This window comes from Salmo trutta, chromosome 13 (genome assembly GCF_901001165.1).
Source record: "Salmo trutta chromosome 13, fSalTru1.1, whole genome shotgun sequence".
NCBI lineage: Eukaryota > Metazoa > Chordata > Actinopteri > Salmoniformes > Salmonidae > Salmo > Salmo trutta.
Window position 1 is genome coordinate 3,544,000 of NC_042969.1, and position 27,593 is coordinate 3,571,592.

At 41.5% G+C, this 27,593-nt stretch overlaps 1 protein-coding gene across 1 annotated transcript; it reads left to right on the forward strand.

Annotated features, from left to right (window-relative positions):
- On the forward strand, nucleotides 1-26,676 carry xpnpep2 (X-prolyl aminopeptidase (aminopeptidase P) 2, membrane-bound). Its single transcript, XM_029770670.1, has 21 exons — nucleotides 1-185; nucleotides 781-842; nucleotides 1,419-1,529; nucleotides 1,612-1,675; nucleotides 5,031-5,135; nucleotides 6,788-6,874; nucleotides 7,100-7,243; nucleotides 9,793-9,894; nucleotides 9,995-10,076; nucleotides 10,173-10,374; nucleotides 10,571-10,660; nucleotides 12,277-12,386; nucleotides 12,489-12,566; nucleotides 12,670-12,741; nucleotides 12,922-12,982; nucleotides 13,308-13,377; nucleotides 13,877-13,981; nucleotides 14,172-14,231; nucleotides 14,389-14,465; nucleotides 16,626-16,715; nucleotides 26,102-26,676. Exons 1-21 carry the CDS (start codon nucleotides 77-79, stop codon nucleotides 26,300-26,302), a joined length of 2,082 nt encoding a protein of 693 aa, XP_029626530.1. The 5' UTR covers nucleotides 1-76; the 3' UTR covers nucleotides 26,303-26,676.
- The last annotated feature ends 917 nt before the right edge of the window (nucleotides 26,677-27,593 follow it).

Below are 27,593 nucleotides of genomic sequence, written 5' to 3' on the forward strand. Positions count from 1 at the left end.
CAGAGGGAGGAGAGAGACGTGGCAACACACTCACTGACACACCGACACACACACCTGTCTCACATACAGTACATTCATGCAGGCATTACCGTCACTCTCTCTGTGGAATCGCTGGTGGCAGACAGTTTGTGCCAAGATGCCCTTTTCTGACTGGCTACTGGTTGGCACTCTTCTGGCACTTGGAGGTAAAAGTTTAGTTCTAACTTCCTGTGATGATTGATGTATCCATATTAATAAGTGCACAGTGCATGATTTCTGTGCGAAAGGCTATGCGAGAGACTCTTGGTTGGTATAGGGTACATTCGAATTTGCCATCTGCTGTTTGTTTCATGCCTGTTGGATTATTCATTGGAATATCTTTGAATGTAATTTTCCTGAGAATGAATCAAATGAGAATGACAATGATTATGCATTCTGACATGTCGTTTAGAAGTCAATCTTTTGATTGCTTCTATTGTCTTTGAGAGAACTATCGTGTTGCACAGGGATTTTATGAAAGGTATTATTATACACAATTTGTCTGGCTGCTCTCTTCTTTCTCTACTTGCAGAGATTCTATAATTTGTCATTTTCTCACCATTGCATTTAGTCTTCATTTGCCCCTGGATGAAGTTACATAGATTTTTGGAGACAAATCACAGCTCTTACTGTAATGTCTGATTAAAATCAGTAACTGAACAACAACAGCACTCCACTCCATTGATCTAGGAATGTGCTTACACAGCACTTTAATTGTCACCTTCCAAGGTATCTTCCTCATTTGTTTTTTTCCCATTTCAGGAAGCTGGAATGTCATTCGTGCAGATGGTGGGTCTGAGAGGAACTGCTCTGCAATCCCACCGGTATGACGATCTAGCCCAGATTTAGTGCCGTTATACCATGTGTCCTTGTATACCATGTCCCTTCTGGGGATTCAAATAAATGTGTAGTGAATGAGTGTCAGATCAGTCAATATGTAATCAGGTCAGACACACAGTATGCAGCCCTGTTTTTCCAAATCTAAGGTTCACTCACTGGCATAATTAGCCTCGACCCATATTTATAAAGAGACTCAGAGCAGGCGTTCTGGTTTAGAATCAGGTCCTCCCTGGCCAAATCATTTGATGAATTAATATTTATTATCGAAAAAGGATAAACTGATCCTAGATCAGCACATCTATTCTGAAACGCTTTATGAATACGGGCCAAGGAATCTACACTAAATATCACTCAATTCCACTGTTGTTTTACTTCACTCATTCAGTCTGGACAAATATTGGGGAACTTGAGTTTTGGATTCCAGGAAACTCTCTATTTTGAGAAATACACCCATCGTGACTCTGACTATCACGTTAATCATGCATTCATGTTAGTAGGCGATTCACACAGATTTTAAGGTTGCAATTCAGCCCTCTAACCCTCTCTACTGTTTGTTCCAGTACCTGCCTTCCACTGTGGTCAACACTACCCTACGGCTGCAGGCCTTGAGGGAGGCTATGAGTTCCTTCAATGTCTCTGCCTATATCATCCCTGGGACAGACGCTCACCTGGTAGGAGTGTGTGTATGTACGCATGTGTGTGCGTGTGTGTATGTGTTGTGTGTGGGTTTGACAACATGTGTATCTCCTACAGAGTGAGTACATCGCCCCGCGTGATGCACGGATGGCTTTTATGACGGGCTTCACAGGCTCTGCAGGTAGATCTCTAGATGTCCTTTCCTCCCTTCTTTTTTCTCCCTTCTTTTTTCTCTCCCTGCCTCTCTAATTCTCCTCCCCTCAGTTCTAAAATACCACACTCCCTTCCTCTCCTCCTGTCTCAGTTTTAGTCCTTCCCATTCATCTCACCGTTCTACTTCTCAGTTCATTTCTCACCCCTCCTCCTCCTCTTCCCTTCTCCTCCTTCTCCTCTCCTACCTCCTAGTCCCACAATCATTCCACTCCCGCCCTCCTCTCCTGATACCCTCTCTTCCATCTTCACTGCTTCTCCTTCTCACATCCATCAGCTCCCTGCCCCTTCCCCCACCCTCTCAGAGCCATTGATGAGTGACAAATGAACTGTGAATCAGGGAGCTTCCATAGACCGATCAGCCTGGTCTCATAGACTAGACGTAACATAGAAAACTCAAATCCGGGACACTGAAATTAGTTTGAGGTGTTACATTTGGTATGGTTACATAAGACAGAAGGTTACCTAAGGCAAAAATTAAAGGACGGTGGTGGGTCGGGGTGGATAGGTGGGTATATAACGCGAACATCTAGCAGCCCAAAGGTTGTCTGTTCAAAACTAATCTTGAACAAATTATAAACTTTTCAACTACTTACTTATTTTTAGCTGCTTTGCAACTACTTAGCATATTAGCTAACCCTTCCCCTGACCTCAACCCATTAACCTAACTCCTAACCTTAACCCTATCCTTAACCCCTAGCCTAGCTAACATTAGCAACCTAGCTAACATTAGCTTTAGCCACCTAGCAAACATCAGCAACAACAACTTGGAATTCGTAACATATCATATGTATTGCAAATTTGTAACATATTGTACAAATTGCAATTTGTAACATATCATACGAATTGTAATTTGTAAAATATCAAATGAAATGGATGAAGGACATCCACAAATGAATACATACCATACAAAATGGAGGGAGACAGATTTAGGTACACTACGTTAAGTCTACCCTTGAGTCCAGGTTGGACAGATTGATGGGAGATCTATTCCTGGACTATTGCACTGACATAAAAGGATGATCAATGCCATTTCTGTACTAGAGCTCAGGCAGATGAATAGATCATTCCAAGCACAGTTCAAATTTCTCCCTGTGAATAAGAAAAGGTATTTTATAGTATTTTTTATTTTTTTATCCGGCAGATGTTCAGATTAGTCTGAGTCTGGCAGTTTGCGATATATAAATAGAGGTTAACACCAGTATTACAAAGCTGTTATGATTGTGTTCTGAAAATGCTTTTAATAATTTGGTGCATTTTGTGATCATTGGTACTGTTGTACGTCCTTCTGGTATGTACTTGTCATATAAAGTGCCTTCGGAAAGTATTCAGACCCCTTGACTTTTTCCACATTTTCTTACGTTACAGCCTTATTCTAGAATTGATTAAATCGTTTTTTTCCCCCTCATCAATCTACAAACAACACCCCATAATGACAAAGCTAAAACAGTAAAAAAAAACAAAAAAAACTGACATCAGATTTACATAAGTAATCAGACCCTTTCCTCAGTACTTTGTTGAAGCACATTTGACAGTTGATTACAGCATTGAGTCTTCTTAGGTATGACACTACAAGCTTGGCACACCTATATTTGGGTAGTTTCTCCCATTCTTCTCTGCAGATCCTCTCAAGCTCTGTCAGGTTGAATGGGGAGCGTAGCTGCACAGCTATCTTCAGGTCTCTCCAAAGATGTTCGATTGGGTTCAAGTCCGGGCTCTGGCTGGGCCATTCAAGGACATTCAGAGACTTGTCCCGAAGCTACTCCTGCGTTGTCTTGGCTGCATGCTTAAGGTCGTTGTCCTGTTGGAAGGTGAACCTTCACCCCAGTCTGAGGTCCTGAGTGCTCTGGAGCAGGTTTTCATCAAGGATCTCTCTGTACTTTGCTCCGTTCATCTTGGCCTCGAACCTGACTAGTCTCCCAGTCCCTGCCGCTGAAAAACATCCCCACAGCATAATGCTGCCACCACCATAATTCACCGTAAGGATGGTGCCAGGTTTCCTCCAGACGTGACGCTTGGCATTCAGGCCAAAGAGTTCAATCTTGGTTTCATCAGACCAGAGAATCTTGTTTCTCAGATAGAGATGTGAGTGCTGCAGAGATTATTGTCCTTCTGGAAGGTTCTCCCATCTCCACAGAGGAACTCTGGAGCTCTGTCATAGTGACCATCGGGTTCTTGGTCACCTCCCAAGGCCCTTCTCTCCCGATTGCTCAGTTTGTCCGGGCAGCCAGCTCTAGGAGGAGTCTTGGTAGTTTCAAACTTCTTCCATTTAAGAATGATGGAGGCCACTGTGTTCTTGGGGACCTTCAATGCTGCAGAAATGTTTTGGTATCCTTCCCCAGATTTGTGCCTTGACATAATCCTGTCTCGGAGCTCTACAGACAATTCCTTCGACCTCGTGACTTGGTTTTTTCTCTGACATACACTGTCAACTGTGGGACCTTATATAGACAGGTGTGTGCCTTTCCAAATCATGTCCAATCAACTGAATCGCCAGTCAAGTTGTAGAAACATCTCAAGGATGACAAATGGAAACAGGATGCACCTGAGCTCAATTTCGAGTCTCATAGCAAAGGGTCTGAATACTTCTGTAAATACTGTAAGGTACTTCTGTTTTTAAGGTTTTAATACATTTGAAAACATTTCTAAAGTAGGGAGTGTGATAGGGACTGGGAGACTAGTCAGGATCGAGGGAAAGTTGAACGGAGCAAAGTACAGAGAGATCCTTGATCCAGAGCACTCAGGACCTCAGACTGGGGCAAAGGTTCACTTTCCAACAGGACAACGACCATAAGCACATAGCCAAGACAATGCAGAAGTGGCTTCGGGACAAGTCTCTGACTGTCCTTGAGTGGCCCAGCCAGGGGACAGAGCTTGAGAGGATCTGCAGAGAAGAATGGGAGAAACTCCCCAAATACAGGTGTGCCAAGCTTGTAGCGTCAAACCCAAGAAGATTCGAGGCTGTAATCGCTGCCAAAGATGCTTCAACAAAGTACTGAGTAAAGTGTCTGAATACTTACGCTGTATGTAAATGTGATATTTCAGTTTTGTATTTTATACATTTGCAAAAATGTCTAAAAACCTGTTTTCGCTTTGTCATTATGGGGTATTGTGTGTAGATGGTTAAGAAAAAAAAAGAAATGTAATCAATTTTAGAACAAGGCTGTAACTTAACAAAATGTTGAAAAAGTCAACGGGTCTCAATACTTTGCGAATGCACTGAAAGTTGCCAACGCATAAAAGAGTACAATAACTCTAACATAACCACACGTCACTGAAACTAAACACAACTCTCCATGATGTGTAATGTAACCCTCCCTCCCCAGGCACAGCGGTGGTGACCCTGAAGAAGGCGGTCCTCTGGACAGACAGTCGCTACTGGGTCCAGGCTGAACGCCAAATGGACTGCAATTGGGAGCTGGAGAGAGACGGTAAGATGATTTGATGTGATTCATTAATCGATGCCAATGGAGACAGCTCGTCTTACTGGGGTCCGACATATAACCAAAAATACATTACAGACAAAAGTCTTTACAATTTGCATACATTTAAAAACATGAACATGTCCTTTGTGTGTGTCATTTGTGTGCATGAGACTCTACTGCAAAGAAGAGACTAGAGCTGCAGACTGTGTTGACTAGACTAGAGCTGCAGACTGTGTTGACTAGACGAGAGCTGCAGACTGTGTTGCTTTCCTGTCTGCCTGATCCTCTCATTTCAAATCCACATCTCTGTCTGATGAAACTACGAAAGGAGAAAGGAATTACAGTCACAGACACATACACAAAAAAAGTGCACAGTGATAGGCATGCAAGCCATCAATGAATCAATCAAATTCATTTTATGAAGCCCTTTTTATATCACCAGCAGCACAACGTTCTTTACAGAAACTGTACCCAGCCTACAACCCCAAAGAGCAAGCAATGCAGATGCAGAAGCACAGTGTCTAGGAAAAACTCCCTAGGACGCAATAACCTAGGAGAAACCTAGAAACCCAGTCTTCTTCTGGCTGTACCAGGTGGAGATTTATGGGTCCATGCTGTAAGGCCAGATCTTTTTTTCAAAGTGTTCAAATGTTCATAGATGACCATCTGGGTCAAATAATAACCATGGTGGCTGTAGGGGTGAAACAATTCAACACCTCAGGAGTCAATGCTGGCTGGCTTTTCATAAACAAGCATTCAAAGTTTCAAAGTGAAAGGTGCGGAGGGGGGTTAGCAGGAAGCAGCAGCAGGTAGGAAGTGAGGGGGTCGAGCAGCAGGTCTGGGACAAGGTAGCGCAAGTGCACCCGGTGTATTATCAAATATAAGCCTGAACAAAAACATAAATGCAACATGTAAAGTGCTGGTCCCATGTTTCATGACCTGAAATAAAAGATCCCAGAAATGTTCCATACACACAAAAAGCTTATTTCTCTCAAATGTTGTGCACAAATTTGTTTACATCCCTGTTAGTGAGCATTTTATCCTTTGTCAAGGTAATCCATCCACCTGAAAGGTGTGGCATGTCAAGAAGCTGACTAAACAGCATGGTCATTACACAGGTGCACCTTGTGCTGGGGACAATTGAAATACACTCTACAATGTGTAGTTTTGTCACAACACTATGCCACAGATGTCTCAAGTTGTGAGGGAATGTGCAATATACATGCTGACTGCAGGAATGTAAACCAGAGCAGTTGCCAGATAATTTAACATTCATTTCTCTACCATAAGTCGCCTCCAACGTTGTTGGAGGGGGAAAAACAAATTATGATTGGTTGCGCCCCTGCCCAGTCATGCGAAATCCATAGATTAGGGCCTAATGAATTTATTTCAATTGACTGTTTCCTTATATGAACAGTAACTCAGCAAAATATTTGAAATTGTTGCATGTTGTGTTCTTTTTTTTCATCAGTATATTATTATAATAGAGCTATGATAGAGGTAACCTTAAACAAACACATTGCCAAGGCTCCCAAATGTCAAACATTCGTTTATGTAATCTGAACGAATGAAACTGTCTCGGCAAGGAAGATGACTGTTGTGACAATGTTTACTCAAGCAAATGTCTGGTCTGTCCTATTGTTGCTTCTGCTCCACAGTGTCCATCAGCAGTATAACTGACTGGCTGATTCGGGAGGTTTCGGACACTGACAACATCGGCATTGACCCCTTCCTCTTCTCTATCCGTAAGGCAGCCCATAAAGATCCATGTCATACTTGACAGACTATGGCACTTTGGTTTAGCAAATAAGTATTCATGTACTATCAAATATATGGCACTATATATGCCACTTAGCAGATGCTTTTATCCAAAGTGATTTAAAGTACAGTAAATGCATACAGCATAGGCTGTGTATGTGATCCCTGCAGGATGTACTACTGCATAATGGTTGTCTTTTCCAATCCCATAGAAACCTATGAGTCCTACAGCTACTACCTAGTTCCAGCCAAGCTAATGCTGAAGTCCATCCCTGACAACCTGGTGGACAGAGTGTGGACAGACAGACCCCTCATCCCTCCTGACAACCTCATCCGCCTGCCCGACAGAGTCGTAGGTGTGTGTGTGTCGCTGTCTATCCGTGTGTGTGTGTGAGAGTGTGTGCGTGTGATGAGTGTGCGAGTGAGTGAGTAAGTTACTGTGCAGTTCCCTTTATCTCTGGGCTGATGAATAGATAAATACCGGCAAACAGTGCAGAAAGCCATAGGCTCACAAACTGTCATAAACATCCCCTTTAACTGCTTATGGCTGGCAATCATTGCAGGTTATTACTCTGTGGAAGGGGGGAAATGAATGGGGTTGTTTCCATTAGTCTTGTCTCTGCGGGTTTCCCCTGATAATAAACACTTATAGTCAGTGCCTGATTTGGTTCAGAGCTGTCCTGAACGTGTACCAGCAAATCTAATTGTTGGGGAATTGCGTACCAGCTCCTCTATACAAACAAAGTAACCTATCCCTGTCCCAGATTCACACACTGAAGCAAAATATGTTGATCAAATTGGAATGAAGACAAGATCTTCATTGAGTAGGAGAGTGGGCATTCATTTACTGATTCCGCTTTGTTCTACTTTATTTGACGCTAGTCTGTGAATCTGAGAGTGACAGTAGGCTGTCCTGGGTGTGCAGGCTTTTGTTCAAGCCCTAGTCTAACCCACATTGTAGGCTAAACATCATCTGCTCAACAGGACCTTGATAAGTAGACTTGAGTGTTTCAGGGCTGTATCATAAGCCAAGCCTGCACACCCAGGAGCTCTCCAGATGGAGGGTTGACCACATGTTGACAACATGTGACTAACTGTGCTGTTCTATGTGGGGGGCTAAGTGCCTTTATCAAGGGCACAATGCCAGGAGGTGGTAGGTCTACACAGGATCAGACACAGCAACTTCCCAGTGTCAATAATGCTTACTTTAGCATGTAGGCTATAATAACCATTAACAGTGAATAATCAGAGAGCTCTATAGCATAACGTCATTGGTGAATTTTGGTAACCATAGTCTAATGGACCGACTTGGAAAAAGACAGCTCCTGCACTTATTCCATCCCAAGTCATGCACTGCTGATAGTTCTGTTCCTTTTTGTTTTCTATGATCATGATTAGACAGCAGTAGTGATGTGTGAGTAAAATCACTGGGGGAAGCCAAACCAGGGGGGGGGGGGGGGGAAGCCATATTAGAACCTATGTGTTGTGGTAATTGTGTTGTTTGCTCTATAACCTGGTAGTTCATATGCCTTGAAACAGTGATACAGTATATAGGTCTAAGGCTGAGAGAATAAGAAGACATAGGCAGAATAAATTCAACCACACCTTTGTTTCATCACTAAACCGGAGAGCAACATCTGTCCAGTGAAGACCACAAACATATTGCATGTAACAGACAGGTACATGACCTATAGCATGGTCAAGCAAGTTCATGTTTCTGACATTTTCTAACTACTAAACAACTATTGATTTAGAACCACTGAGAGTTTCCGCAAGTCGCAAAGAAAACAGGAGCCGCCTCCACTATTCCAACACCATTTCAACTTCAACATTTCAACATCATCAAATTACCTATGCTTAATCTAATGCAGTGACAACTAAAATATACCAAAAATAATTTAGTTCAATCATCGTAAGCTAAATATGATGTGGCTGTTCATGGTTCTGATTTCTGTGTGTGTGTGTGTGTGTGTGTGTGTGTGTGTGTGTGTGTGTGTGTGTGTGCTTGCAAGTAGAAAAAACATGTTGAATCACCCTACTTGTAGAGAAACGCCAATGCCATCCTCCTCTCTTTCATGTTGCCTAAACGGTCTATGACTCTGTCATACAGTACACGCACTTATTTTTTGTTGTCCTAGGCTACCTGGCTAAAATGCTTGCTCGCTAGCCTAACTTCCTTTCATGGGCAACGTTAGCTAGTTCGCCTTCTACAATTACATTTTTGTCATTTTAGCAGACACTCTTATCCAGAGCGACTTACATCTAGCTACATATTCAACTTCCATCCTCTCAGGCCAGGCCGCACATTGAATGAATATATGGTTGGATCAGAATCACTGTTATAATCATTGGCCACTACGGAGAATTAAAGGTTAAACCTTTTTTTTTTATTAAGTAAAACCACAAGTCCAAATCTCTATCTCCATCTATTGCTAATTTTGGAAATGACTTATTTTAGCTAGCTAGCTAGCCAGTTTACTTTAGCTCAACACTGGTAGGCTATTCTTTTATACTTTTTTTTATCAAGGAAGGCCAAAGCTCGCTGGCTTCCCGTGCATTCAATGCTACAGGCGGCAACAATGTCATACTCTTTTTGACCAGACAGAATCAGATAGATGGCCTACAAATACAGAAAAAGAGGGGCACTATTTCACTAGCTCAGATGCTTTCCCGGTGAGAGAGATTCAGCCTCTTAAAAATGTAAGGAAAATCATGAAACACAGAGAGATGAAAGATAAAAATCTTGGTCAATTTGTTAGGGAAACCTGGCTTCCCTTGGCATCCATGAATACACTCCACTGTTAGATAGTAAGTAAATGGAGGGATCATAAAACAAATGGCCTTTATGGTGACCCAGAGTCTGATTGTGTTTTCTCATCTGGCGCCGAAACACACCGTTTGACAGAGAGGACCTGGCAGATGAAAGTGGAACACATACGGACTCAGATGACAGACAATCCTTACAAGCCCACAGCGGTCCTGCTCTCTGCTCTTGATGAGACTGCCTGTAAGAACGTCAAACCTGGAAACTCCACATTCATACTCATTCACTTAACATTTCATTATTTGAAGTCCTCATTGAAGTCTTCTTATCTGCCCTGTTTCAGGGCTGTTTAATCTGCGTGGTAATGATGTCCCCTACAACCCCTTCTTCTACTCCTATACGCTACTGACCTTGAATGAGATCTGGTGAGTCCGAAGTCCTAGTCCGCACTGCTTTACAGTGCTCAAACGGGCCCCTTGTGTACCATAAAAGTTGTTGATTCATTTTTCTCTCCCTCTCAGGTTGTTTGTACACAAGGACAGAGTGACAGAAGACTTGAAGTTATACCTGAACTCCACTTGTTTCCTAGCTCACTGTGTGCAGTTGTTAGAATATGAACAGGTGCGGGTAATGCTGAAGAACTACATGACAACACCTGGTGTGAAAGTGTGGATTGGAACAGAGTACACCAACTATGCCCTGTACGAGCTCATCACTCCAGAGGTGAGGACAGGGGTGGGATAAAACCTATTATTAAACTCCTCACTGACTGGGAATGGTCCATTTAATGTGTTATATATTTATTTATCACACCTCCCTACACTTTACTGTGGAAGAAAGTTGTTGTTGTGTCGCATTTCATGTACATGAGTATGAACTGAGAGTATTAGAACCATATCGCTCTACCCCTCCGTTTTAGGAGAAGTTACTGACCAGTGCCTACTCTCCGGTGCTGACCACTAAAGCGGTGAAGGACGAGACAGAGCAGCGCATCCTGAGAGATGCTCATGTATGTGACACACACACCATTCAAAATCCTATTTTTCCTAAACCCTAACCCTAACCCTTAACCCTAACCTTAACCACAAATCCTAAACCTAACCCTTAAGCCTAAAATAGCATTTTAACAAATTCAAGACATGAAAAAAGTCCTGACTTTTCACGCACGCACGCACACACACACACACACACACACACACACACACACACACACACACACACACACACACATAGAGAGAGAGCTGGAAACTCAAGACTCCCTATTCCCTCTCTTTATTGAGTTGTGCCCTTATTAAGCCATAAAGTCTTACAACAGAGACGCTGGTGGCTCCAATAGCCCTTCGAGATCAGTTCATCTCGACAAGCCATACTTTCCATATTGGGATTGTTATATTAGAGGCAAGATTGCATACGTTAGCATTAGTGCTTTCAATACCCTTCATGGGATATCCTGTCTAAGATACCCTGATTTTCTGTCTTCTATCCATTACCATCAAAGTCAGTTTTTATGATTGGCACCAATAAAGCCCTTAAATGTATGGTTCTTATAAGGGTGTGTTATTATAAATTCCTCCATTCCTGTCGTCATGGCTGTCAGCTAATGGGGATACAGATAAAGATACAGATCTGAGCGCGGCAGTAAGATATGACAGACCAGACTGTTGTCATGGCATTCACATTTAAATGGACCAAAATGTCAAGGTGTTTGTATGAATTATGACTCTGGATGGACATTGTCCTTTGAATCAGATATAGTAATCAGCTTACACACCCTAACTTCAACCATTACACACCCTAACCTCAACCATTACACACCCTAACCTCAACCATTACACGCCCTAACCTCAACCATTACACACCCTAACCTCAACCATTACAGACCCTAACCTCAACCATTACACACCCTAACCTCAACCATTACACACCCTAACCTCAACCATTACACACCCTAACCTCAACCATTACACACCCTAACCTCAACCATTACACACCCTAGCCTCAACCATTACACACCCTAGCCTCAACCATTACACACCCTAACCTCAACCATTACACACCCTAACCTCAACCATTACACACCCTAACCTCAACCATTACACACCCTAACCTCAACCATTACACACCCTAACCTCAACCATTACACACCCTAACCTCAACCATTACACACCCTAGCCTCAACCATTACACACCCTAACCTCAACCATTACACACCCTAACCTCAACCATTACACACCCTAACCTCAACCATTACACACCCTAACCTCAACCATTACACACCCTAACCTCAACCATTATACACCCTAACCTCAACCAATACACACCCTAACCTCAACCATTACACACCCTAACCTCAACCATTACAAATCCTAACCTCAACCACTGTGGGAAAAAACGGAAAGCTGATCTGAGATCAGGGGCCGTATGTATCCAATATCTCAGAATAGGAGTTCTGACTTAAGAGCAGTGTTATCTTTTAGATCACAATTAATAAGATTACATGAACCTGATCCTAGATCAGCAGTCCTACTTTGAGACGCTTGAGTTCAAGGGTAACGTCATCCTACTTCTCAGTTGTAATAGGAGAATACCTTGTGTGGTCTGATTGTCCTCCCTTGCTCTCCGTAGGTGAGGGATGCCGTGGCAGTCATACAGCTACTGATGTGGCTGGAAAAAGTTGTACCAGAGGGGACAGAGACAGAGATGACAGCAGCATATTACGTCAATGAGTGTCGCAGGTGGGGAGAAGACACACACACATGCATATACACACAAACGCAAGCACTTAAGCACACACACACACACACTTAATCGCTAACACTATCTTTGACACTTGACAGCAAGCAGAAGGACAGCAGGGGGCCAAGCTTTGAAACCATATCTGCCAGTGGGCCCAATGCTGCTCTGGCCCACTATAGGTATCTAGAGCTTATCTTTTCCACCTTGTCTCCTAATGTTTTTGCTTAGTATCTGCCTCACAGTACCACTAACTATTGTTTTGTCACAAACATTGTATTACAGCCCTTCTAATGCAACTAGCAGAAAGCTTACTGTTGATGAGATGTACCTGGTGGACTCTGGTGGCCAGTATCTGTGAGTAGAGAAGCTTATTCACTATAGCTGAGAATGTAGTTATCACCATAGAATTACAAATAACACATTAAGATTAGTAATTTAATAGGATCTTTATGGTAAATATTTGCAGTTTATTCTTCAGTTATTATCCACATTGATTCAAATGTGAGCCATGACTTGTTCTTCTTGTGACCATAGAGATGGGACCACTGACATCACACGAACTGTTCACTGGGGGACCCCCACCGACATGCAGAAGGTACAGGTGGCCCTATGGGGCTAAGTAGCTTTATATATACCAGGGATGGGCAACTTTGATGGGGTGGACGCCACAAAAAATCTGAACTCATCACGAGGGGCCGGAGTGGCTGGCGGGTCTGCTTACCCACATCCATACCCGCAGTCTGAGCCGGCCCTAGCCTTTTGGGGGCCCAAGTGAAATTGTGTTACCTCCGTCAAATGAATATGTAGATATATACCTTTCTACCTGATATATAACTTTATGTCGCCTATAGTTATTTCAAATGTCTATTCTCATCATTTCAAACCAATTCTCTGATCTACACCGTTCTCTCACTCCAAAGGAGGCCTTCACTCGTGTGCTCATGGGAAATATTGAAATCTCTCGGACCATCTTCCCCTCAGGGACAAAAGGTGAGTGCAATGCAATGTACAACTGCACAGAAGCAGATGGTCATTCACGTCACACTGTCAGAGGCTACTACTGGTGGATATGTAAAAGCATACGTGCAATGTTCTATACAACCACAAGAGGGCATTATTTTTTCACTAGTCCCTTAGCGAGGTGATTTTGTGCTATTTTAACACAAAGTACATTGGGTCTGTTTGAGGCCCTGTTTGTTGAATACTTTGAAAATACATCTTTCCTTCTTCGAGATCGCTGACCTGACATGACTGAAAGGTATATTACAAGCATTTCGCTACACCCACAATAACATCCGCTAAACACGTGAACGTGACCAATACAATTTGATTTGATGAGGGAATCTTTACTTTCACGGTTGTTAAATCAGTGATGACTTCAAGAGAGGAAGGAAAAATACATGTTTTAAAGTATGCCAACAAGAAGTGGTTGTAAAGATTTGAAGGATGTTTGAGACCAGGGCACGTTAACGCTTTTATTTATCAACAGGTGTAAACATGGAGATGCTGGGGCGCCGGGCATTGTGGGAAGTGGGCCTGAACTATGGCCACGGGACAGGTCACGGCGTGGGAAACTACTTTGGCGTCCATGAGTGTATAATTGCTTTACTTATTGTTTATTTTGAATCTTTAGTATCGTTTTATGATACTGATATTAAGAGTTGTTTTGATTTCATTGTAGCAATCACACTGTATTATTTTAAATTCTCAATGCTAAAGTTAAAGTAGCTGTACAGTATGTGACCATAGATGTTTGGATTTGACTAATTTCAATTCCGTCACAGGGCCTGTTGGCTTTCAGAGCAATAACATTCCATTCCGGGAAGGCATGTTCACATCTATAGGTAAGATCTTACCAAATCAAATTTGTGTCCTTATCTTCAATTAACATCTTGAGGTTTGTCACAAGGTTCATTTAGATTTTTTAGCTGCCTTTTTGACTTGAATGAATAGGAAGAGAATGGAGACCTTTATTTCATGAGCAGGTTGTATCTCTTCCAGAACCAGGATATTACAAGGAAAATGACTTTGGGATCCGCATTGAAGATGTTGTCGTCATCGTGCCAGCTCACACAAAGGTAGATAAACTATTGAACTACAGCATTTTTATTTAACATGTGGAAATATCAGATAAGTGTGGGTAAATATGAATAACATTTAACAACATGGGGATGTATTAAAGCTGTGGAAAGATTCTAGCTATCCATAATATGACGTCAATTGTCAGATGTACAATGTCTGACAACTACAGTGCATTTCCAAAGTATTCAAACCCCTTGACTTTTTCCACATTTTGTTAAGTTACAGCCTAAAATGGATTACATTTTTTAAAAAAAATCCTAATCAATCTGCACCCAATACCCCATAATGACAAAGCGAAAGCATATTTTATTTCTTTGCACATTTATTAAAAATAAAAACAGAAATACCTTATTTACATAAGTATTCAGACCCTTTGCTATGAGACTCGAAATTGAGCTCAGGTGCATCCTGTTTCCATTTATCATCCTTGAAATGTTTCTACAACTTTATTGGAGTCCACCTGTGGTAAATTCAATTGATTGGACATGATTTGGAAAGTCACACACCTGTCTATATAAGGTCCTACAGTTGACAGTGTATGTCAGAGCAAAAACCAAGCCACGAGGTTGAAGGAATTGTCTGTAGACCTCCGAGACAGGATTATGTCAAGGGACAAATCTGGGGAAGGATACCATAACATTTCTGCAGCATTGAAGGTCCCCAAGAACACAGTGGCCTCCATCATTCTTAAATGGAAGAAGTTTGAAATCACCAAGACACTTCCTAGAGCTGGCCGCCCGGACAAACTGAGCAATCGGGGGAGAAGGGCCTTGGTCAGGAAGGTGACCAAGAACCCGATGGTCACTCTGACAGAGCTCCAGAGTTCCTCTGTGGAGATGTGAAAACCTTCAAGAAGGTCACCCATCTCTGCAGCACTCCACTGATCAGGCCTTTATGGTAGAGTGGCCAGACAGAAGCCACTCCTCAGTAAAAAGCACATGACAGCCCACTTGGAGTTTGCCAAAATGTACATTTACATTTATGTCATTTAGCAGATGCTCTTATCCAGAGCGACTTACAAAGTCAACTAAAGACTCTCAGACCATGAGAAACAAGATGCTCTGGTCTGATGAAACCAAGATTGAATTCTTTGGCCTGAATGCCAAGCGTCACGTCTGGAGGAAACCTGGCACCATCCCTACGGTGAAGGATGGTAGTGGCAGCATTATGCTGTGGGGATGTTTTTCAGTAATAGGGACTGGGAGACTAGTCAGGATCGAGGGAAAGTTGAACGGAGCAAAGTACAGAGAGATCCTTGATCCAGAGCACTCAGGACCTCAGACTGGGGCAAAGGTTCACCTTCCAACAGGACAACGACCATAAGCACATAGCCAAGACAATGTAGATGTGGCTTCGGGACAAGTCTCTGAATGTCCTTGAGTGGCACAGCAAGGGGACAGAGCTTGAGAGGATCTGCAGAGAAGAATGGGAGAAACTCCCCAAGTACAGCTTGGGGAGTTTACCCAAGAAGCTTGTAGAGTCAAACCCAAGAAGCCTCGAGGCTGTAATCGCTGCCAAAGGTGCTTCAATAAAGTACTGAGTAAAGAGTCTGAATACTTCTGTAAATGGGATATTTCAGTTTTTTTTTATACATTTGCAAAAATTTCTAAAAAACAGTTTTTGCTTTGCCATTATGGGGTATTGGGTGTAGATTTATGAGGAAAAAAAATGTATTTAATCAATTTTAGAATAAGGCTGTAAAGTAACAAAATGTGGAAAAAGTCAAGGGGTCTGAATACTTTCTGAATGCACTGTATGTGTGATTTTTACATGTGAAATGTCAGAAAATCATGTTTCTCACGTGTGAAATCGGCTTCGTGAGACGTGACTTTTCCATAAGGGATGTCAAAGGTTGTGTTCCAGGCTGACTTCATGCATTGTATCAACCAATAGTTGTGTGCCACGTCATCAACTATGCAGTCCGACATCAGATTGCTATATTATATGCTGATACGTTAAACACATTTGTATTCATTAGCAATCCCCATTAGCTGCTGCTGCTACTCTTTCTGGGGTCCAAAGACATTAAGGCACTTACATCTCACGTACAATGGTTGTGAGATCTGGCATGTGTCTGCAATGTAATCCGCTAGGAATGTGTCCAAAGACTGTGACAATCGTTGACTTTCTGCCCTTTGTGTATTTTTCTCCTGCAGTATGGCCATAAATACCTGACCTTTGAGACCGTATCATTAGTCCCGTATGACAGGAAGCTGATTGACACCTCTCTCATGAGCCCTCAACAGGTAAGAAACACATGGTGTGTTGACACTTAACTTGTACGCTCTGTCATGAGGCCTACTTCCTGTAATGACAGCAGATACCATAAACACATAATCAGCAGTCATGATAAAAAATCCTTACCGCCATCACAGCTAGTTAGCTTAATTAACAACTGAACTAAGACTGACATCATGCCCATCATTCAATTACATATTTCATGTAATTTCATTTCCTTCATTCATTTCCTTTATTATATTTGTTATTTATTATATAGAATCCCACTTTGTAAAATGACAAAAAGGGGTCAGTGGAGACTAGGTCATTGGAATTACTATGTGTGTATTTTGATATGATCTCTGTGATGCACGTTAGGTCATTATTATGACTGCATTATAGTATGGCTGAAGGTTCAAAAACATTGAACGGTTCAATTCTCTGGGACATCTAGTATGAGAGCATGAGGTAAATACACATTCAACAGACAGGTTGAGGTGTATTCATGCTGACAGTGTGGGTTTCCTCTGAAAATCCCCCTCATAGTTTACAGGCAGCTTCCAAAACCTGCAAGTTTTTTTTTTTTTAAACCACGTATGACGTTTATCAGCAGTGATATTACTAACTATCCGAGGTCTCAGAGAAAACAAAGACAGCACTTTCATTTTGTACATGTTGCCTGATCTGTAATCTACTCGTGTTTATGTTCAGCCGTACTACTTTTTTTTTTATTGTATCTTGTATGTTGGTCATTTTAGAAACAGCGTTCATATATTATTGCAGTTTGAATAAAGTGCACCTGTCACTCAAAGTAAATCTCACACTACTTCTGTACACACACATATGACTACCGTAAAAGCCAAAACGGGTCACATATGACCTACAGTACCAGTCAAAAGTTTGGACACACCTACTCATTCAAGGGTTTTTCATTATTTTGACTATTTTCTACATTGTAGAATAATAGTGAGGACATCAAACTATGAAACAACACATATGGAATCATGTAGTAACCAAAAAAAGTGTTCTAGGCAGAGTTGCAAAGAAAAAGCCATATCTCAGACTGGCCAATAAAAAGAAAAGATTAAGATGGGAAAAGAACACAAACACTGGACAGAGATATGGCTTTTTCTTTGCAACTCTGCCTAGAAGGCCAGTCGCCTTTTCACTGTTGACGTTGAGACTGGTGTTTTGCGGGTACTATTTAACGAAGCTGCTGAGGACTTGTGAGGTGTTTGTTTCTCAAACTAGACACTCTAATGTACTTGTCCTCTTGCTCAGTTGTGCACCGGGCCTCCCTCTCGTCTTTCTATTCTGGTTAGAGCCAGTTTGCGCTGTTCTGTGAAGGGAGTTGTACACAGCATACGAGATCTGCAGTTTCTTGGCAATTTCTCGTATGGAATAGCCTTCATTTCTCAGAACAAGAATAGACTGACAAGTTTCAGAAGAAAGTTATTTTTTCTGGCCATTTTGAGCTTGTAATCGAACCCACAAATGCTGATGCTCCAGATACTCAACTAGTCTAAAGAAGGTCAGTTTTATTGCTTCTTTAATCAGAACAACAGTTTCAGCTGTGCTAACATAATTGCAAAAGGGTTTTCTAATGATCAATTAGCCTTTTAAAATGATAAACTTGGATTAGCTAACACAACATGCCATTGTAACACAGGAGTGACGGTTGCTGATAATGGGCCTCTGTACGCCTATGTAGATATTCCATAAAAAATCTGCCATTTCCAGCTACAATAGTCATTTACAACATGAACAATGTATACACTGTATTTCTGATCAATTTGATGTTATTTAAATGGACCAAAAAATTGCTTTTCTTTCAAAAACAAGGACTTTTTTAAGTGACCCCAAACTTTTGAACGCTAGTGTATGTGGGAACTCTGTTGGAAAACTGTTAGAAAAGCATTCCAGGTGACTAATTCATGAAGCTGGTTGAGAGAATGCCAAGAGTGTGCAAAACTGCGATCAAATCAAATTTATTTCAAATCAAATCAAATGTATTTATATAGCCCTTCTTATATCAGCTGATATCTCAAAGTGCTGTACAGAAACCCAGCCTAAAACCCAAACAGCAAGCAATGCAGGTGTAGAAGCACGGTGGCTATGAAAAACTCCCTAGAAAGGCCAAACCTAGGAAGAAACCTAGAGAGGAACCAGGCTATGAGGGGTGGCCAGTCCTCTTCTGGCTGTGCCGGGTAGAGATTATAACAGCACATGGCCTAGATGTTCAAATGTTCATAAATGACCAGCATGGTCAAATAATAATAATCATAGTAGTTGTCGAGGGTGCAACAAATCAGAAACTCAAGAGTAAGTATCAGTTGGCTTTTTCATAGCCGATCTTTGAGAGTATCTCTACCGCTCCTGCTGTCTCTAGAGAGTTGTAAACAGCAGGTCTGGGACAGGTAGCACGTCTGGTGAACAGGTCAGGGTTCCAGCAGGTCTGGGACAGCAGGTCTGGGACAGGTAGCACGTCCGGTGAACAGGTCAGGGTTCCAGCAGGTCTGGGACAGCAGGTCTGGGACAGGTAGCACGTCCGGTGAACAGGTCAGGGTTCCATAGCTGCAGGCAGAACAGTTGAAACTGGAGCAGCAGCACGGCCAGGTGGACTGGGGACAGCAAGGAGTCATCATGCCAGGTAGTCCTGAGGCATGGTCCTAGGGCTCAGGTCCTCCGAGAGAGAGAAAGAAAGAAAGAGAGAAAGAGAGAATTAGAGAGAGCATATTTAAATTCACACAGGACACCGGATAAGACAAGAGAAATACTCCAGATGTAACAGACTGACCCTAGCCCCCCGACACATAAACTACTGCAGCATAAATACTGGAGGCTGAGACAGGAGGGGTCAGGAGACACTGTGGCCCCATCCGATGAAAACCACGGACAGGGCCAAACAGGCCATCAAGGCAAAGGGTGACTACTTTGAAGAAACTAAAATATAAAATATATTTTGATTTTTTTTAACACTTTTTGGTTACTACTTACTACATGATTCCATATGTTTTATGTCATAGTTTTGATGTCTTCACTATTATTCTACAATGTAGAAAATAGTAAAAATAAAGAAAAACCCTTGAGTGAGTAGGTATGTCCAAACTTTTGACTGGTACTGTATTTTATTACTGCTAGTGTTTTGATTTGATTTATTAGGATCCCCATTAGCCGACGCCAATGGGGACAGCTAGCCTTACTGGGGCAGACGTATAACAAGAAAGACATTACAGACAAAATACTTTACAATTTACATACATTTAAAAACATTAAAATGTAGTGTGTGTGTGCATCTGTCAGTTACACATACATGTCAATACATACACACAAGTAGGTCACATGGGGGAGAGGCGTTGTGCCATGAGGTGTTGCTTTATTTGTTTTTGAAACCAGGTTTGCTGTTCACTTGCGCTATATGAGATGGAAGGGAGTTCCATGCACTCGTGGCTCTGTATAATACTGTATGTTTCCTTTAATTTTTTCTGGACATGGGGACTGTGAAAAGACCCCTGGTGGAATGTCTGGTGGGGTAAGTGTGTGTGTCAGAGCTGTGTGTAAGTTGACTATGCAAAGAATTTGGAATTTCGAACACATCAATGTTTATTATAAAAACAAAAAGTGACACAGTCAGTCTTTCCTCAACTCTTAGACAAGAGAGACTGGCATGCATAGTATTAATATTATCCCTCTGATTACAATGAAGAGCAAGACGTGCCACTCTGTTCTGGACCAGTTGCAGCTTAACTAGTTCTTTCTTTGCAGCAATTGACCATATGACTGTGCAATAATCAAGATAAGATAAACTAGAGCCTGCATGACTTCTTTTGTGGAGTGTGGTGTCAAAAAGCACAGTATCTCTTTATTACAGACAGACCTCTCCCCATCTTTACGACCATGGCAGTTTACAATCTAAGCTAACACCAAGCAATTTAGTCTCCTCAACTTGTTCACCAGCCACACCATTCATTACCAGATTAATTTGAGGTCTAGAACTTAGGGAATGATTTGTACCAAATGAAATGCTCTTAGTTTTATAGATGTTCAGGACTAGTTTATTACTGGCCACCCATTCCAAAACAGTCTGCAACTTCATTAACTGTGGTTGCTGATGTGTATTTGGTTGAATCATCAGCATACATGGACACACATACTTTGTCTAATGCTAGTGGCAGGTCATTGGTAAAAATAGAAAAAGTAGAAGGCCTAGAGAGCTGCCCTGTGGTACATCACACTTTACATGTTTGACATTAGAGAAGTTTCCATTAAAGAAAACCCTCTGTTACTTTAAGATAGATATCTCTGAATCCACAATATGGCAGAGGTTGAAAAGCCATAACACACGTTTTCTCAACAACAGGTAATAATATCAAAGGCTGCACTGAAATTGAACAGTACAGCTCCCACAATCTTCTTACTATCAATTTCTTTCAACCAATCTTCAGTCAATCAATCAATCAAATGTATTTCTAAAGCCCTTCTTACATCAGCTGATGTCACAAAGTGCTGTACAGAAACCTAGCGTAAAACCCCAAACAGCAGGCAATGCAGGTGTAGAAACACTTTGTGACATCAGCATCACTTTTTCATGTGTCATTGCAGTACACGTTGAGTGGCCTTCTCTATAAGCATGCTGAAAATCTGTTGTTCATTTGTTTACAGAGAGGTAGCATTGTATTTGGTCAAACACAATTTTTACAACAGTTTGCTAAGTTGCAGGCAGCAAGCTGATACAGCTGTAGGTCTGCTGTTAGAACCAGTAAAGGCAGCTTTACCAGTGGAATAACTTTGGTTTCCCTCCGGGCCTGAGGACAAAGACTTTCCTTTAGCCTCAGATTAAATATATGACAGATAGGAGTGGCTATAGAGTCAGCTACCATCCTCAGTAGCCTTCCATCTAAGTTGTCAATGCCAGGAGGTTTGTCATTATTGATCGATAACAATATATTTTCCACCTCTACCGAATTCATTTTACAAAATTCTAACTTGCAATGCTTTTCTTTCATTATTTGATTTTTTTATACATGAGTACGATGACTCACTCTTCGTTGTTGTCATTTCCTGCCTAAGTTTGCCCACTTTGCCAATGAAGTAATCATTCAAATTATTGCCAATATGAAATGGTGTTGTGATGAATAAGCCATCTGATTCGATGACAGATGGAGTTGAATTTGTACGCCAAAGTATTTTTTCCATCATTCTTTATATCATTGATATTGGCTTCATAATACAGTTTCATCTTCTTTTTGTTGAGTTTAGTCACATAATTTCTCAGTTTGCCCCATCTCTTTCAGCCATACAGTTTTTCAATTCCTCATCAATCCATAGAGCCTTAACAGTTATATCAGTCAGTTTCTTAACATGTGCATGTTCATCAATAATTGAAAGAAGCAATTTCATAAATTCATTAAGTGCAGCGTCTGGATGCTCCTCATTAATCACATCAGACCAAGAAATATTTTAAACATCATCCACATTAGAGGCACAGCAAAAACTATTTTAGGCCCAGCGTTTGGAACTTTGGCTTTCCTGGATATAGCCACTATATTTGACCCGTTACAGGAAACTAGGCGTATGTTGCAACTCACGACTTCACAGGAGAGCCATTTGAACGTTTTATTTTTATTTTTTAAATGTGTTTTGGCAGAAATGCCTTCTAGAACATGTGAACTTTCAAGTGACTTAATAACAAACTTGTGTGCCACCTGTAAATACGAATACGTTTTTTTAATTACGAGCCTTGCTGGTTAAGCCACAGAAAAAGCGAGCAACCTTCCCACTAGCCATGATTGGCTGAGATAATGAGTGTGCTGGACATGCCGAGAGAGTTCGGATTGGTCTGCCATATAGAAGGCTTCTGTCTATTTGAGTTGGTCAGTCCGTGTTGGTAATCATGTCGAACGTGGCTTTTTTTTAAATGTATCGTGTAGTGGAGCTGCATAAGTGTTACTCTCCACTTTCTGGAGGATCGAGTTTTGAAATCAGTGTAATTAGAGTATGATAGCTAAAGAGATGTTTTCTCCAACTGTCTCTGGATTACATCTTCAAACTAAGGGCAACCGTGGCATGGCATCCGTGACAGGGAAACGCGTCCATCATGCATGATGCTGTATACGGGTAAAATAGTCTAGCTAGCTACATTTTCAGATATTACTCATTTCTAATTTTGACAGAAAGTGGTTTCATTTCAAGCTAAAGTGTACTTTTAGCTAGCTAGCTAACGTTAGCTGGCTAGCTCCCTAGCTAACATTACGTGTATGACGTTATTATTCGTATCCCAGAACCGTTTGCTTTGCTAGTTAGAGCCTAATGTTAGCTAGCTATTGTGATCACTGCATCCAATGGGTACGTATACAGCTTTAGAACAAAGTTTTACAGTATTAGTAAAAATGTGATCAATACATGTGGATGATCTTGTTCCTGGTAGGTTGATTAATAACCTGAACCAGATTACAGGCACGGGTTACAGTGAGAAGCTTCCTCTTCAGTGGACATCTTGATGAAAACCAGTCAATATTCAGGTCCCCAAGAAATTAGACCTCTATGTTTACATCACACTACATTATCAAGCATCTCACACATTATTTAGATACTGACTGTTAGCACTTGGTGGCCTATAGCAACACCCCAAAAGAAAATACTTTAGATGTGCCAGGTGAACCTGCAACCTCAACACTTCAATAACACTTGACATAAAATCTTCTCTAAGCATTTAGGGCTCCCGAGTGGTGCAGCGGTCTAAGGCACTGCATCTCAGTGCTAGAGGCGTCACTACAGACCCTGGTTAGATCCCGGGCTATAATAAAACCAGCCGTGATCGGGAGTCCCATAGGGCGGCGCACAATTGGCCCAGAGTTGTTTGGCTGGGGTAGGCAGCCATTGTAAAATAATAATTTGTTCTTAACTGACTTGCCTAGTTAAATAAAGTTGAATAAGTTACAGGGATATGTCTCTGAATTGACTGAACTTCATCTCTTAAAGTAATGATGGACTGTTGTTTCTCTTTGCTTATTTGAGCATAATATAGACTTGGTCATTTACCAAATAGGGCTATTACCCCTAACTTGTCACAACACAACTGACTGGCTCAAACGCATTAAGAAGGAAATAAATTTCACAAATTAACTTTTAACAAGGCACACCTGTTAATTGAAATGCATTCCAGGTGACTACCTCATTGTAACGATGTGCGCTGAGAGTCGGGAAGCAAGTTCAGGGAGTGAGTGTTTTAATAAATAAACATAACATAAGTAACATGAACAACGCACAGACATAACACAGAAACAATAACACCTGGGGAAAGAACCAAAGGGAGTGACGTATATAGGGAAGGTAATCAAGGAGGTGATGGAGTCCAGGTGAGTCTGATCACGCGCAGGTGTGCGTAACGATGGTGACAGGTGTGCGCCATAACGAGCAGCCTGGTGACCTAGAAACCAGAGAGGGCACACCAGTGACACTCATGAAGCTGGCTGAGATAATGCCAAGAGTGTGCAAAGCTGTCATCAAGACAAAGGGTGGCTACTTTGAAGAATCTCAAATATAAAATATATTTTGATTTGTTTAACACTTTTTTTGGTTACTACATGATTCCATATGTGTTATTTCATAGTTTTGATGTCTTCACTATTATTATACAATGTAGAAAATAGTAAAAATAAAGAAAAACCCTTGAATGAGTAGGTGTGTCCAAGCTTTTGACTGGCACTGTATACAGCAACACCTCACGCATAAGCATTCCTGTCTCTTCTATAGATGTTATATCCTTGTATTGCTACTGCTCTGTCATCAAATGAATTATCTAGTGAATCCTAGAAATGACTAATATATGAATTTTATCTTATGTTAGCAAGTTAATGATTTCACTAACCTTATTTCTAAGGCTACATATACTAATACGGGCTATTTTCAGCCCTTTCCTGGGTAACTTATCAGGGATAGACATGGAAAAGAGCAAACAAAGCAAGATAAAAATATATATACATATACATTCATTGTGTGTGTATATGTGCATGCATGTCAGTGGCTGTCGGTGACGTTTAAGATGAGGGAGAACGATTATTTTATTATGAGCATGGCCGTATTTCTATTACAGCATATTGGATGACTGTCATTCATATTCCATTCACCCAGCTCAATGTAACATCAATAGGTTTAGGCTACTACCTGATACTCTCCTTTTCCCTGTAGCCATCATGAGGTTGCTACAACCTAAAAAGTTTACAACGTAGGTGCACTGGTCGAGAGAAAAATTGGAGTAATCGAGGTGACAGACAGTGACACATTTAATACTGCCTTGTACACTCTTGCCTGCATCTAGCTGATCTAGGGTGTAATCATTAGTCCAGCAGTTCTAAATGAGAATTTCTATTGGACAAATTCAGGTATGTTTATCCCCATTTCTTTCCATTTGCTTCCGTTCAAGAAACAATTTTCAACAGAATCGGTGGAATGAATACACCCCTGATCACACGCAAACACAGTTCACTTTCATAGGAGCCACATACTGTAGAAACAGCATGAACATTTTGCTCATTGTAGAATTCCTTCTTGCATCTATGCGCTCTGGCAACACTGTTATAAAACCAAAAGCTTAGCTTGACTTGGAAGAGTTCCAGTATTGGATAACCATAGCCAGCAAGTTAAATAGCATCCCTCTTTGTTTGAGCCGGGCGTTTGAGTAGGATAAACTAGCTAGTTGCATTCGTTAGCTAAGTGAAAGTAAAACAAAAATACAATTAAATATCTCTTTTGCTTCTCCTTTATTTTTAAAGAATTGAATGGTTCAAAATTGTTCCTCTATTGTCTTTCTCTCCCTGAGTCAACTACTCTCCAGATGTTATGCACTGCAGTGCTAGCTAGCTGTAGCTTTTTGCTTTCACTACTAGATTCATTCTCTGATCCTTTGATTGGGTGGACGACATGTCAGTTCATGCTGCAAGAGCTCTGATAGGTTGGAGGACGTCCTCTGAAAGTTGCCATAATTACTGTGTAAGTCTATGGAGGGGGGCGAGAGCCATGAGCCTCCTAGGTTTTGTATTGAAGTCAATGCACCCAGAGGATGACGGAATCGAGCTGTCCTCCGGTTACACCATGGTGCTACCCTACAGAGTACTGTTAACCTGTAGACCTTCATTACAAAACAGTGTGTTTAAATTCATTATTTGGTGACTTGAATATATTTAGTATAGTTTTATCTAAAAAGGCTAACTTTTTTAATGTTTCAGTATTTTTAAAAATTCACTGAGAAGGATGGTCCTCCCCTTCCTCCTCTGAGGAGCCTCCACTCGTGCATGTGGCATGTGTGTGTGCATGTATGTGTGTCCGTGCCAGCTTACGGTGGTGCGTGGCACTGGGTTGCTGCTCATTTGCGTCTGTGCCCCACTGACCCTGTCTCCATTGTTCTCCCCTTCAGCTACAGTGGCTGGATAATTACTACCTGACCATACGTAAGCTAATGGGGGCTGAGCTGGACAGGCAGGGCCTGACAGAGGAGAAGAAGTGGATGCTGAAGCACACAGTGCCTTTCCAGAGTGCCACTGCTTCTGCTGCCGTCTCCCCCCTCAGCCTGACCCTCACCGCCTTGGCCACCGCCCTCCTCCACAACCTCCTCTGAGGAGCCTCCATCCCTCGCTCCACTTCTCCCACCATCTCTCAGTCCTTCTCTCCCTTCATCTCATCGCACTCCATCTTTTATGGCTAGTATTATTATCTTAGCTGTCAGCCTATGCAGTGCCTGTGCATAGTAAATGTATTGTTGTCATTCAATGTTTGATTTCAATGAATGTTTTGATTAGTACCTTTAAGTTTATTTCAATTTGTTTATTTCATTATTTGGTGAATATGTTCAGCTGGTTTGTTTTGTCATTTTTTGATGTGTCCAACCTCTCTGTGTTTCGAATCAGTTTTTTTATTTGCATCCCAAAAGGGGGTCTTGGCTGTAGACAATGTAAATTGATTTGTAATTTATTAAAAGAGGATTATTTGAAAGTTTGAGTACCATTTTGTTAACTGACCTGTAGTTCACTACTTACTTTCTGTGTAGAATGATTTAAATGTATATCAAGCATGCTGTACTTTGTCCCTGAAGTAAAAGTTTAACCAAACAAACTCAATATAAAACACTACATTACAAGATGGCCATGATGACAGAGTGAATGTTGTATTGAAATCTGTGCCTGTTAGCACTTTGTGAGGGACAGATAATTGGGGTCATCATCACATGCTGTGTTAATCAGTGTCTCTAAAAGCAGCCATTGTCACTGCCTGATATGAGTCTCACCCCCATCCAACCAACAGCTCTTGAGGTTCGTCTAGCTTTACCACATGTGAAGAACGAGTGCCAGCGAGATGGGGCTGTTGCTTAGCAACAGACCTGTCAAGAGCTGCAAGAAGGTGTGAATGTGGCTTTTACGAAGACGTCCGCCCTGCTGCACGCTTTTTTTTCGACTTGCATCCCTCCCGCATAGGAAAACAAGTTTTCATAAGAAGAGAAAGATGGCTTGGCTGTGCTATATTTCCATTGTTGTTGGTTAGATGACACTGTCTGTGTGTTTGAAATGGTTGGGTCTGTGGCTATGGCCACTGGAAAAAGAGGACCAATGCAATTACTAATTGATGTTGAAAATATGAGCTCATTGTCTCTATGTAAGGAAAATATTTCCCTAAGACCTGAACACAGTTTTAGTAAATGTACTATATCTTAACTTTCACATTGTCCCTAAATGAAGTGTATACTGTTGATCCTCTTGGATTGCTACTGTTTATTCTTTCAATGAAACCAGTATGTCTTATGCTGAACATTGTTTATTTATGCTTTTGTCCCTCAAAAGTTTGTACAAACACACAAAAACCTCAAACTTGTTGCCAACCTTCGGAAACTAAACTAGGGCATCCTCTAGTCATGT

Bases quoted from the DNA above. Each gene is read 5' to 3' on its own strand.
- xpnpep2 (XM_029770670.1), top strand. From the start codon at position 77: ATGCAGGCATTACCGTCACTCTCTCTGTGGAATCGCTGGTGGCAGACA. The intron at 13,982-14,171 runs GTATAATTGCTT...ATTCCGTCACAG, and splicing joins CTACTTTGGCGTCCATGAGT to GGCCTGTTGGCTTTCAGAGC. The intron at 14,466-16,625 runs GTAGATAAACTA...TTTCTCCTGCAG, and splicing joins TCGTGCCAGCTCACACAAAG to TATGGCCATAAATACCTGAC.